The 14,064-nt window shown below is 38.5% G+C and overlaps 1 protein-coding gene across 3 annotated transcripts in view; it reads left to right on the top strand.

Annotated features, from left to right (window-relative positions):
- Positions 1 to 10,927, top strand: part of LOC101853549 (inactive hydroxysteroid dehydrogenase-like protein 1) — a 14,120-nt gene extending 3,193 nt beyond the window's left edge. For 2 of the 3 annotated variants that reach the window (XM_035969479.1, XM_035969478.1), the window contains exons 2-8: positions 432 to 530; positions 3,049 to 3,171; positions 3,384 to 3,500; positions 4,483 to 4,586; positions 6,184 to 6,300; positions 7,132 to 7,359; positions 8,734 to 10,927. In XM_035969479.1, coding sequence (XP_035825372.1) covers positions 432 to 530; positions 3,049 to 3,171; positions 3,384 to 3,500; positions 4,483 to 4,586; positions 6,184 to 6,300; positions 7,132 to 7,359; positions 8,734 to 8,892 — 947 coding nt within the window. In that variant the 3' untranslated portion in view covers positions 8,893 to 10,927. The remainder of the gene's footprint in view (positions 1 to 431; positions 531 to 3,048; positions 3,172 to 3,383; positions 3,501 to 4,482; positions 4,587 to 6,183; positions 6,301 to 7,131; positions 7,360 to 8,733) is intronic. The other variant, XM_005097210.3, reaches the window with a different exon arrangement.
- Positions 10,928 to 14,064: the final 3,137 nt, after the last annotated feature.

Here is a 14,064-nt window from a genome sequence, read left to right as displayed (position 1 = left end):
ATCTTACACTTTTCTTACAGAAGCCAAAGACACCCTTTCCCCTCTGAGGTGTAAGTTTATATTTTGAACGGCCCCTCCTATAGGCCTAGATCTAATACATTGAGGCATGTCGCGTACATGAGAGGCGGAGTAGGGTCGCTTTTCGAGGATCGCCGTAAAAATAGTCTGGGACTCAGTGGGAGGCTATCTTTACGGCACGCCGTAAAAATAGCCTGGGCAGCTCGCTGTAAAAATAGCCTGGGAGGCTATCTTTACGGCTCGCCGTAAAAATAGCCACTGCGTATTTTTTATTAGGTCAGGGGGCAACCCCCCTACTCTTGACTCTTGGGGCCCACACCAGCGAATAATAGTTGGGGGGTTGGAGCTGCAGAAAAAGCGCCATTCTTTGCTTGAATTTTGATTTTCTGGCTTTTAATAGTGTTTCCTTCCAGTCTTACGCTTAGTTCACTCCTCAAGGATTACCTGGCAATTCAGGGTCTCGACTAGCGTTCAGCTTTGGACTTTGACGAACGAAACTACAAAATCACCCGGTAACTTACACTTGTAGCCTGTTCATTTAGTATATATTTAGGGATAAATGATAATATTGATAATTTAAAACATTTGGAATTGATGATCCAATCGCCTCAAAAGATTGAGAATTGTCACAAAAACTTCATCAAAGTCTTTCAAATTACCTTAGAGTTTAAAATGAATATGGGGTGCCCATTACTGCTGGATCGTCCGACTTTGTGGCCTGAAACTGAAAACAGACAAGTTTGTTTTTGAGGCGACCGAGTCGGGCGATCGGACCAACCCGCCGATCCCATCCATAATGGGCACCCTGTACAGTAGTCTCCGCCTAAACACATGATGCTGGGGAGGGCTCTTTATGGAGCGTGCATTTTTATGAACCTGTGCAAAGGGAGAAAGGGACACCGTCATCGTCATCGCAATTCCTTGATATTCTAGTGACCTCCCTTGGAGGTTGTGGTCACTGGCCAATAATGTGACGACTCGTGACTGTTTTGTGAAGAATTCCCCAATTGCGGTTGATCTAAGAATATGAAGGCGCGCTAAATGGGTGGGGGGCAGTGATACAGATGTAATGATATCATAAAATGTTGGGAACAGATAGCCGAAGAGGAAACAGTTGGTGATGGTCATAGAAACGACGACCCAGCCACGTGGTTTTCCAAGTGACCACTCCTGACCATAAATTCATGGACAACATCAGAATCATAGATCTCAACATTCAGAGAAACATCTCTTGTGATTCGTTGAACAAGTACGCTTATAAAATAAGTTCTTGAGCGCAGCTGATCAGGATTACTTGACTAATCTTTTATCGTATAGAGAGGCCTATATCTAGCATTCAAGTGTGGTGTGCATCCTAGGTCTAACTAAACAGACGCAGTCTCCCAAACACCAGTGAGAAATCTTCTCTCAAAGATTCATTTTCAGTGACCAATAAAAAAACATCAGTCCCTCTACCCCCGAACATTTCACTGACCAGTCCTAGACCTATCATGTACTGTCTGTGGAAAGTTGGGTGTGAAAACGCTGTCCACCACTCTCTTTGTTCGGCGTGAGGGGCAGTCTAAAAAAATAACTGGTTTCCAAGTTCAAGGTATTTTCCTTTGTCAAGCTTTAACTGTTGGCGTGTTTTGTGGATCAGAGCGTGCGTTTGGAGAGAATGCACGACCGTGCGTTTGTACGTCTAAATTATATTTTAAAAACCCGTCATATGACAAAAGCGTGCGTTTGAGTGGAGCGTGCTTTTGTATGGCGTGCATTTAGGTTAGGTGGAGACTGCTGTATTAGGTTTTTCTATGTTCTTTTATTTGTGATTAAAAAAATAATCCTCATTATGGTTTTCACGTTGAAGAAATAAGTTAAAAAAGATTACTGACACTGTCTCTAAATCCTTTCAAACACTTCACCATAAAGGTCCAGTTCCATGATACATTTTTTACACGTACGTTTCGTACGTATTATGCACATGATATCTTCGTTATGATGTATTTCTTGTTTCCATGACCTGACTGAACAGACAAAGCAACAGGATGTTTTGCTAGTTTGTGTTTTTACAATGAGGGAATTAAATGAAAGTTAAAGGCATCGTAGATGCTGGCTCCACCATATATATTATAAAACAGAGAAGACTTGGGTGTCCACTATCATCAAGTAAAAGAACTAGAATTGGATGTAATTAAAAGTATCATGAATATTTTAAAATGTCCCCAGCAGCAATGGAAATATGCTACCGTTCTAGGATTCGTGGGTCCCGCTACTCGCAAGGAATAGATGCATCATACAAATACTGGGTTTCCCTAACCAGCTAAATCAAATGCTCATTTAAAAACTTCATTTTGAACACAACTGACTGCTCTGCTAGCAAGCTCTGCTCTACAAGATACAAACAATGTATAATAAGCCACTATACGCGACAGGTTTTTTTCAAAATCGCCGAGTCGCGTGCCGCTAAAATTGGACTGCCAACACATGGTGGGACGGGCGGGTGAGAGCACTCTCGTCAAGCTATGTTACGTGTGTACTCGTCAAAATTCACATAGTGATCCGTATGTTAAAAACTATTTACACGTTACGTACATATTATATATTGCATGGAACTGATTTCTGGACATTGTGAGGGATCTGTATTCTATCTCGTATGTGTATTTACCTGTAAAATATATATATATACCTAATACGGAATCAAACTATCATGGAACAAGGCCTTTATCATATGTGTCACTGGTCTTTTGTGATGTGGAAGCACAGTTTTGCATTATGATATCGCCCTGATAGTAGTGATAGTTCGGGTCCTAGTGCTAGGGGATCAGGTCAAAGTGGGAAGACTGTGGGACATCTCTGGGTGTGCTGTAGGGTATTAAAGGTAGCTTGTACAGAGGGGTATGTGTTTGAGTCTTCTAGGTTAATTAAGGGGCCTGAAAAAAATTCGTAAAATCTCCAGTGGCTTGTGCAGGAGGTTCAAAATTAAGAAATTCTGCTGTGCATGTCTCTATAAAAGTGTTATTGAAAGAATTATTTTTCTTTCTTTTTCAGTGGTGACTGGTAGCAGTGAAGGAATCGGTCAGGCATATGCATATGAACTGGCGCGGCGAGGTCTCAATGTGGTATTGATTAGTGAAAATGAACGCAGGTTGAGGAGTACACAGGTGCTACTAGGTATTAAATCTTTTTCTCCTTGGTCATAATTGCAGAAATGTAATGAATAACTCATATATATCAATGATGCTGCCTTTGTAATGATGCCAATACTTTTTCTTGATAAAATGAATGAGATAACTTCTTACTGAGTGAAAGGAAAAAAATCCATTAGGTACTTTATTATTCTTCTAGTTCTGCATGATTGAATTTTTTACTTCTATTTAATTCAGAGGGCAGATTTGCTGTGAAAGTGGAATACATTGTCGTGGATTTTGCCTCAGCTGATCAAACTGAAGTGTATAACCGTATCTGGGAAGTTCTTGAGGATAAGGATATTGGCCTTTTAGGTAAGTTGGTTATTGTGTCAGTTTCAATTTAATCAAGGACTGTCTTTTGTACTACAGCTTCGTAAGTTAATTTTTTGACTTTTATTTTTACATGTCAGTCTTATTGTAACAGAGTGATTAAATGTTGCTCCCTGTATAATTATTTGTGGCCTGCCTCTTTCTCTCACTCAGGCCATATTTTTATACTCATGACAAATTTATAAGTTTATTGCCTTCCTATAATATACACACAGAAGTGCTGAAACATGCGTTCTTGTGCTCAGAAGAGTATTTACTTGTACCTAAAAGCTTACACACAGACCCGTTCATCCATGCTCTGTGTAGTGTGTTTATGTGTTCATCTCTTTTACAATTTTGGATACAACTGGTGCAATTTTCATTCTACGTCTTTATTTATAGCTGCATCAAGGGAGTTGGGGAAAGTGAAAATAGACATCTTTTTGAACTAGAAAAAGAAAAGCAGGGGCTAAAAGTTGTTAGTTCTTAGCTGATCTTTTTGCATTTTCTGCCAGTGGAATGTAGACAATTTTGTGCTATAAGTGTTCTTGATGGTTTTAATTATTATTGTTGTGGAAATTGTTATTTGGCTGAAGTTCAGGGCTCACAGTCTGGACAGGTCCTTGGTTTTTCCACCCTCAATTGAAGAGTTCAAAAGAAGGTTTTATTGAGTGCTGTTTATTTCAATTTTAGTTGGTTTGTGATGCAGTGTGCTGGTCATGGGAAGTTTGAATGCGGACCAGCTCTGCCTGCTGCTTCCTTCCCTAAATCGAGGAGATATAGATCCAAAATATGTCCGCCGTACCTCTTTATCAATAGAAATTTGGCTGGGGATTCCAGTGACACCATTATAAAAATTTATTGTTTTGTTAGACTTTTTGTTTCTGGGCATAATAATGGGCTTGTTACAAACAGCTCTAGAAGAGCTGCAAATCTCTTAAGGTCACAAGTATCAGGATAGATAATAATTGTTTTCTTTCTCCAGTGAACAATGTCGGAGTGAGCTACCGTTGCCCTGATGTGTTGCTGAGCATCTCTCGGGAAGATTTGTGGAGGCTCATATATGTCAACATTGGGGCAGCCACAATGGTGAGCCAAAGATGTTTTCTCGTAATGATTGTTGAGTGCTCTAGTAGTCAGAGTCTGGTAATAGCTGCTCATGCAGTTATGGACACTCCCATTTGTGTGTGCTCAAATATACGCATGCACACACAGACGCTCAACATACTCATAAATGCACACACATGCATTGAGACACTCAACATGTGCATTCACACAATGTACTTGCGTCCTGCACCTGCTCGCTATCTTGGTGTGCATCAGATGAAGATCAGAGTTTCAGTTTTACCATAGAGCAGCAGGGTTATCGTGAAAGGGTAAGTTAAGGGATCTGTTTCTGTCTGTAAGCTGGCGGTAGAGGTCAAGTTATATATTTTATTCTCTCTCTGATTATGTTAAGACCATGCTGAATTCAATGTGATTGGACGACTGCACAGTTTAGTTTTAAATGCACCCCCAAGGCTTGTTTAGGCTTTTACAGTTAATAAAAACTCCACAATTTTTTCATCCACTCTTCATGAAATTTTCACAGAATGAAGAGAAGACATAAAACTATAAAATTATTTGTTGAATTTTTCAAATTTGGAATAGATTTTTGTTGGTGATGTTTGTACTGTGGACTTTCATTGATTTTTTGCAACCTTGACTATTACCCCAAGAAAAAATGAATTAAACATTTTCTAATTCCTTTAGGAAAAATTCAACAGACCATTTGTAGAACTATTGTTTGCTAACATACTTGAAAAATGACAACCTATTTCCATGGAAAATAATTGAGCTATTAACTGTATGAAACATGTCAGCAAAATCCATAGCAACAAAACTTTTTTATAAAATTTAATTGCAGATTTGAAAACTTTCGACTATTCATGAAATATATGGGAAATTCAGTAAAATTTGATCCACAAATAAATGAGATAGCCCCCAGGTGTAGCCCCTCTTCCTTAATCATCATTATCTTGATCCTTTTACCAGGAAGAGATTTGTCAGGATCCTGAAGGGCTGGCTAATTAAAGCCTTCTTTAGACTGAAATTGAGTTACTTTCTATTTGCCTGTCTTTTTTTCAGTCTGTTTTCTTCACGCTTCCTGTCTCATTTACATTCTCTTTGTTTTTTAATCTTTCTCACTCTCGTAAAAAAAGAAAATAATGCTGCTATAGACATGCACATCTATTATTAAAAGATTATATAATAACTCACATCTGAAGAAAACACAGGCAGCCCTTCACACTTTTTGAAAAGCACAGAAATCTTCTCCAAGGATTGTTCTCAAAACCGGCATCTGTGGTGTAGTGATTAGGTGCTTTGCAGTCACTGGCACACTAGCTGAGTTCAATTCATGTGTGAGAAAATTTTTTACAGAGTATCTCTGTCTCTTTTAGGGAAAGTTGGAAAGTGTTTGTTCGTGGCCTATATTCTGATCCAGGGTAAAAAAGGCAATGATGATGATGGTGATCTCTGTCATTCTGGTGAGACATTGTATCCCTCTCTGCCTGGAATGGCCCTGATGGGCAAGGTTGAAGCCTGACCCCTACATCTTCTAAAATGTGTTGTTGGGGGTGTAAAACACTTACATTAAAAAAAACAAAAATGTTGTCAAAGAAGTAAAGGGCTCTGCACCCCCCAGATGACGCACATGCTCCTCCCTGGTATGGTCAAGCAAGGGCGAGGTGGCCTGGTTGTCGTCTCGGCTGGCTCCTCCACACAGATCACGCCTCAGATGACCGTCTACTCTGCCACCAAGGTGAGCACGTATGAAACAGGATGATGACTTTGTCATCCCTGACTTAATTATAGCTGAGTCCAGATGTTTAAAACTTTTGAATGTCAGTATGCTGTTCTTTTGGATATTTGATCTGGGTTTTTTTTTTCATCTTTGGTGATCTTGATTACTGATTAATCAAACTTCAAGTACGAATTATTGGGTACACTGGAATCACCTTTCATAGATTTTAAGATGGAATATTCATAATAAACACACATACACTGGACTTGTAATCTCTTGAAAAAATAGATGTCTCATATTTTATAATGTTAGGAAATGTCAGCAATGAGTCAGAAATGCTATGGGGATTCTCATTTGCTTTTATCTATGCAGCTATGAACTAAGAGTGAACAAATTTTTTAAAAGTTGAATAAGAAACCAATGGCTCCATTCCAGAGTATTTTGTAACAATAAATAGCGATAAGAAATTTTCAATTTGATGAAAATCTTTTGTTAAAAAAATCATGAAAATCGGGTTCTGTTATATAGTTAGAAATTTTGAATGCTATCTTTGTTTAAATCCTAAGATCTGAGGAGTGTGTGGATTCTTTTGAAAAATGACATGAAGATCCGGCCACCAATATATATATATATATATATATATATATATATATATATATTATATTATATAGATTATACTGAAACAGATTCAAGAGTCAAATTATTTATTTTTCCAGGAGACTGACAGAGTAATAGAGTTCATTCTGTGTAGTTGGATGCTTTCCTGAATGCTCAACTCACTTTTATTATGTTTGCCATGGTTTTCTTACCCACTTAAAATAAAAAGCAACTTTTATTTCTTCCTGGCAGCGGTACCTTGACTACTTCATCCAGGGTGTGGCTTATGAATACCGTCACTCGGGCCTGACTTTCCAGTGCCTCATGCCCTTCTATGTGAATACGAGGATGACTGGCTTCAGCGACACTTTGACCCGCTCCCGTGGATTCTTTCCATCAGCCAAGCAGTACGCAAGCAATGCTATACTCACTCTTGGCAGGGCAAGCCTCACCACAGGATATTTCTATCATACCCTCCAGGTGGGTTCATGTTATTGACCCAAGTTGTTGATTTTATTTTTTCGCTTTAAAAAAAAATGTAGGTGTTTTTTAAATATATGTGAGACGTGCTGAAAAATGAGTTGCTTCTCGCAATCCACAAATGGAGATTTTCTATTGATGCCATATTCTTTAGGTATCTCTTTTTATCCGGGCTACGAGTATACTCGTAACGAGGACCATTCCGGGCTACGAGTATACTCGTAACAGCGAAACGGTCACGTCAAAGAAGCTAGTTCTGCTTGTAATTACCAAAATACGCAAATACGGCGATGCTAGCTCTGTCTGAATATTTTAATTTTCCAATGAACAGTGGTTTCTTTGTTTTTGATGGGTGTAGAAGCTTGAAAGATGTCTCAAAAACGCACATTCACGACCGACGAAGTACTTTTTGAAGTGGCGCTGGGTTGTGAGGGGGAATGATACTAATTTGATGAAAGTGACTCTGAAATAAGTGCCACAAATTCCGTTGTGGATGATAAGAAGCAGGACTTAGACTCATCTAATAGCGATTCAGATGATGGTGAAGGGGTCTGTACTGGAATACGTGCTCGATGGGTAGGGCTAGATCTAGATCTATAAAATCCAGTGAGACGTCGTGGGCGCGGCAATCAGGGTCAAGTTCGAGGGTGGAATACACCTCAAAATCTACTTTGTGCTATTGGTGTATATCCTAACCACATGCATTTACAAAAACTACATTCAATTTCTAATATAAATGCCAAATTTCCTTAAAATCGTAGAGAAAATGTAAGAAATATAGCACTTTGAACTATACGCACTGACTTCCGACACATACGGCGCGGCGGCCCCAGGACTGGTACAGAGTCCGTGGGGGTACGGCTAGGATAAAAAGAGATAACATGTCCTTTATAATTTCATACTTATAAATTGTAAAAACTTCGCCATAAGCGTGTTGTATTTATTTCCATAGGGCTCGAATCAGAAAAGTAAATCATTTTGTCAGCACGCTTCTCATATGTATTAAATTTAATAAAATTTTTGTGTCTTGGAAATAAAATTTCAGACACTGCAGTATGAATGATGACAGGCATCTAGCTCTTGCTTGGAATTCCTTCAAACTGGGTCACAATTCATACTTAAAGAGGGATTGTTTTTCGCAAGTTGGGGAAAAGAACGCGTCACCTCACTAAAAAAACACTGCTTAGTGATTATCTTAGTGATTTTCTTTGACAAACTTTTCATGAAGCGGAGGTTTTGCTTATTCCTTCCTCCAACACTCCCGATACCATACATGAGCATGGACGAATCCCCTTCCTCTATTTCTTCATGAGCATGGACAAATGCAATTACTCACTTCCCCTTCCTCTACTTTTTCTCTGCATCTCTTCTCAGTTGTGGTTGGCGTGGATGCTGCCCTCTGGCCTGTGGATGTGGGGATCGGAAAAACTCAACAACGCACTGAGACGAGAAGCTCAGAACAGAGCACTGCGCAGGGTGCACAAATCTGCCTCTGATGAAACCATGGTGTCCGTTGCCATGACACCTGCCTAGTCTGTTGATCTTGTTCTCCATGTTTTTGTGGACACCTGGACACCCTAACCTTTCCCGCATCCCTCTAACTTTTTTACTCCCCCTAACTAGATTACACAGAGTTGCAGAATGTTCAAAGAACGGAGTGGGCTCCTCAGCAAGGCCTGAAGGGTCTCTGAGCTGAACAAAATTTGTTTTACAGTCTCGAGTCACTTGTCAGAGCAAATAGTAGGCCCTACTGTTTTTTGTTTGTTTTAAATTTGATGTCGCAAGTGACGAAATATGACACAGTAGGCCTATGTTGTTCAGTACAATAAGGTCTTTGAAGCCTTTAGAACATGAGCTTGTTTCTGTTGCTATAGTGTTTAGCTGAACAGATGATACCAAGTCTCAGTGCTGGACAGAATGCTAGTCTGTTGCAGATAAAATTTACTCCTTCAAGTTCACAGGGATATCTGCACAGTGTTTATTTTAGACTAGAGCCAAGTGAGAAAAAGATCAAACAAAGTCCTATTCCCAAGAATACTGTGCTTAGTTAGACGTTGGTCTGGCAAAATTTTGGTCTCCTGCGAATCAGCTGGACCATGAGACCACTTTGACTGTTTGCTAAAGAAAGAGATACTGGAGGATCAATGAGTTATTTGGAGACTGTGTTAAAATTATCAGTTTGGTCCTTCCTGTGACATGGTAGTTTAAGATGCGACTCTTATGTGGTGTTGCACAACTATGCCCTATTAAAAAAATTCAGTAAGGTGTTGGCTTAAGCTGGGTTACTCGATTGCCATGCCCGAGGAGTGGTGTGTGAAAGTGCAAATGTAAGACATATTTTTAAAGTCATGATGGCATCTTAAATGTTATTTTATGTTATTAAAAAATGTAACTTTTAGAACTGTGTGACTAGTGTGAGATTAAGCTGTTCATAACACAAAGAGCATTGGGATTTATTTAGAGCTGCGCTAATCAGTGTTTATGAAGACTATGGAATAAAGATTACAAAGAATACTGTGTTCTCCAAAGCTTGCCAGTGTAATAGAAGATGTTTAGTTGTGTATAGTAACTGGTGTACCTGGAAAAGAAGAACTGTTCTCTTTGAGCACAAAGATAAGGTGGTAAAACACTTTACATTGATGTGGGTAATAGTAATGTGAGTTTGAATCCAGTTGGAAATGCTGTGTTTTAAATAACCTCCTGAGTGGCGTCAGTGGCCTAGTGTTTAGGCTACCGGACTTGTAATCATGAGGTTGCGGGGTCGGGGGTTCTTGGGGAAAGGCACTTTACACAAATTTTCTTCACTTCACCCAGGTGGAAATGGGTAGGCTACCTGGCCATAGACTGAGAAAGATTTTGTTAATATGTTAGTGTTTTAGCGCCTATAAATGGCTGCTTGCACTGTATGCTTACCAGGAAGTTTCAGAATGCTCTCAGATCTGCTGGGGTAATAATATAGATTGTGAAGCGCATAGAGCTTGCTGTTGAGCGGGGATTCGCGCTATAAAAATGCTATCTATTATTATTATTCTATTATTAAAAGACTTGTACTCAAAAGTTTTTCTTGAAACAAAAGGACAGCAAATAAGGTATTGCCGTACTCTGACTAGGCATAACCTACAAGTTGACTTTTATCTTGTACCACAATTCCCTCTATCAGTGTTTCATGCTTGTATTTTGTTTTTAAAGTGTTGCAAGTTGCCTTGCTTCTTTCCTCAGTGTACTGTGATAAGTGTCTTTATGGAGTCTGATCCTTTTTTTGCACTACTCAGCTGTTGGTTGTTGGTATTTTCACCTGATGGAGAAAATTTAGTTTTTATTAAGGTTTCATACTCTGAGCATGATTTGTTGTACTTATGATGTTGTTCACAATATTTCATGAAAAGTTTATAGCAATGTTTTCTTAGAAGGTGTTCATTGTTTTTTTGTGCCATTACCATAGTGAATGGCCATAATGTTTTGTCAAGATCAATTTTTACGATGGGGAATGTTTTTTTTTTAAAGTATTATCTTTTGGACTACTCAACACATTTGTTTTTTTCATGTCATAGTGCAGTTTAGAAAGAAAGTCTTATCAGCTTTGAAGTTATATGCTTTGAATCTATGTTGGCATTTTTTAAAGTTCAATATTCAGCTGCTGAGGAGAAAAAGGTTGTTAAGATATCACCAAAATCTGTTCAAAATATTTGGATTAATGTTCCACTAATCTCAGGGTACGAGGGAGAGTCACCATGAAGTTGATCGTAATCTGGTGTGTTGAAGTAAGACGTATCAAGTACCACAAAACATGGCCTTCACTTTCATGTTCTTACTGGATGTCAGGCATTTGAAAACTTCATGCTCTTCTCTGACAAGGCCATCAGTCTGAATGTTGAACACCTTTCCTGACGTGATTTCTCTTGCTACAAAGCAAACTGTGGGAATTACCTCGTATCCTTACTTGGTGTTGTTTGTCAGCGAATGCCTCTGTTAACAACAGGGGCAGATTTTTCTCTTCCTTCTTGCCCAGGTATGGCGATAACTTTCATAAAGTTGTTCATTTCATCATCTGGCCTTGCCTACTCATGGCTTCTTCTTACTTCCTGAACCATGCAGCGTTCTCCAGTAATTGTGGCCATTCCCTGAGTCTTCCAAAATGCCATTTTTAATTCTTGAGCTGACAAGTTGTGGCTTTCTCATGCTGTGGTCAGTGTACACCTGCAGACACCAGCTGTTAAGCTTTGACATGAACAAGCTTGTGATGCTCTGACATTGCTGAAAGATTTTAGAAATTATGTTAAGACCATGGCATGAAAATTATAGAGGGCTGCGAAGAAGAATATTAAAATAGCTGCGGAAAAGGAGAGAAAAACTTATGTTGTTTTTTACCAGTTTTTTTTTCTTCAAGATTTGACAGTTTCAATATTTAGCATTGAAATTTCCACTTCTAGAATACTCAGTGCGCTTCACACTACACAGAGGCCCAAAATAGCTATGCCAGGTGGATGGCATGCTGGGAGGTAGGGTCAATGTCTCGAAGATGAGAGGCAGTAGTTGGCTCTTTTGGGATCACCACAAACCATCCTAGTCTATAAACATGAATTTTACAAGAGATGGAAAAAACTGTTCCAAAGGGGAATAATCCTGTAGATCAAAGAATTCTCCTCTGCCTTCTTGTTGCCGACATAGGCGTGTTGTGACGTTACTCAAGGAAGCTTCTTGGACATAGACGATTTGATCTTGGGACTATTTCTCTCATTTCTATGGGTTGTAAAGCTTAGACATTTTGATACAAGTACAAGATGCGTCACCCCTTGTTGAGCTATTTCAAGGAATAAAAGTGTTTCAGAAAATTCCAGAGTTGGACAGTTTGTGCCCGAGACAGTCGATTAGTGATTTAAATTTTCTCAGATCCAGTCGAATTGGTTCCCTTTTTTGTCATAATTATTTGACATTATTATGATAACTCGTCCATCAAAAAAATAAGACAGCCAGTTTTTTTGTTAACTTAGCAGGACAAAAGAAATATGCCACGGTCTTTTGTTTGTGAAAGCTTTTGACTATCATGTGCAGCCATTTTCTTCGTCTTCCCAGTATTTGTACATCTTTGGGGAATTTTTTCATCAATGATTAATTCAGTAGCTTCTATGGTCGCTTTTAAGCACAAGGGGGCCATCCTGAAAAATGCAGTTTTTAGAAAATCGAAGGTAAAGTTTTTGGACTCTTGTTCTGTTTCTTTAAAAGACAAGGAGAGTTTTGTCTATAACCGAACAAATGTACACACCAGTGAAATCAAACTTCTCCTATAGGTGCCCACTTTTGGTGTAGGTCAAGATTTCTGAAAACCCCCGAAATCTGGGTTAGCCCACTTGTCCTGAAAAGCGACCATAATGTGTCACAATGTGGGGGAATCAGGCGCTCGTCAATTATTGGACATGTGGAGTTATTAGTATCATTTTAAGGCTTGTTTATTTATTTATTTTGTCTTGCTTTCAATGAATATCATGTACTTTGTATAGAAGTCGAGATATTTGCGATTGAAGGAGGTGGGGGTTGCTTGGTTTCAGAGGTAAAATTAGCGAGAAAATTGCTGCCAAAATTTGGCAACTTCCCAAGCTTGAGTCATTTGAAAATGCAAATTTATATTTTTGTGCCTTAAATCATTTTTCGGTAAAATTCACTTAGAAATGTTTTTTTTAATGAACCTTAGAGGTGTTTAGTCCAAAAATTTTTTTTTGATAAATTGCCCAAAAAATGCTGATTTCTTTAATTTCATTATTTTGACGAGCGCCTCATTTCACCACGATGTCCGAAATGTATCTTGGATGTCTGCTGTCAATCTCTGTTGATGTTGCTTGTATAGGTCGATGTTTCAGACACTAATTATTATTGATTTGCTTGTTATAAAATTTACCTTATGTGGGTGCTTCTTATTACGTTCTTTTTTGGAACCGCTCCAGTGTTTGGGTATTTTATTTTATGATTTTATGTGGGTTTTTTTATTTTTAGTGGACATTTCTTGCTTCCTTACACTGCTCTTCTTCTGGTCTCCTGTGTTCAGGACTGTGATAGTCGTCACAATTGCTGTTTTATATTGTTGTTGGTAAATGCGCTTTTTATATGATGAAAATGATATTATGTGCCGCTCTATTTTATGTTATTTTACACTATATGCAATATTTATCTTAAAAGTTTTATTGAAACTTTCAGGGATTGTTTTATTTACACATTGTATACAATATAAGCTTTTATGCTCATAACTGAATAGATTCAATTGTGTTGTTGATTTTGCTTTAAGTGTATAGTGGATGCACCCTACTTTCCTATTTTATTTATGAAACATTTCAATTTCAATGGAAAAATACATGTATTTGTTGTATGTTACAACTTTTCCCAACTTGTTTTGTTTAAAATGAAGTGTTGTAATTGTGATCTCTGTTTAAGTTAGTTTAACACTTAAAAAGTCTTTGCCTTTTTCTTGAGATCTGTGGCGAGACTCCAAGGTTTTTTACTGCAAGACAGTCACACTTAAATTTCATAGCAGGCTACAGCCATGTGACTAAAACTGTTGTTCAACCTTACGTGTTCAAGATCCATCGCTTTTGTCATCAGCATTATTAATTGCTACAGGTTTGGGAGAGAAAAAATTGTGCTCAAATCAAATGCTCAAATTTTGTGTTAGTTCTGCGAGTGGCATGCTGGACTTTACTACTACCCCCCTCCCCC

Source organism: Aplysia californica, unplaced genomic scaffold, assembly GCF_000002075.1.
Source record: "Aplysia californica isolate F4 #8 unplaced genomic scaffold, AplCal3.0 scaffold00149, whole genome shotgun sequence".
In the NCBI taxonomy this organism is placed as follows: Eukaryota; Metazoa; Mollusca; class Gastropoda; order Aplysiida; family Aplysiidae; genus Aplysia; species Aplysia californica.
The sequence above is the reverse complement of the archived record's forward strand: the minus strand, read 5'-3'. Positions and strand labels throughout refer to the sequence as shown.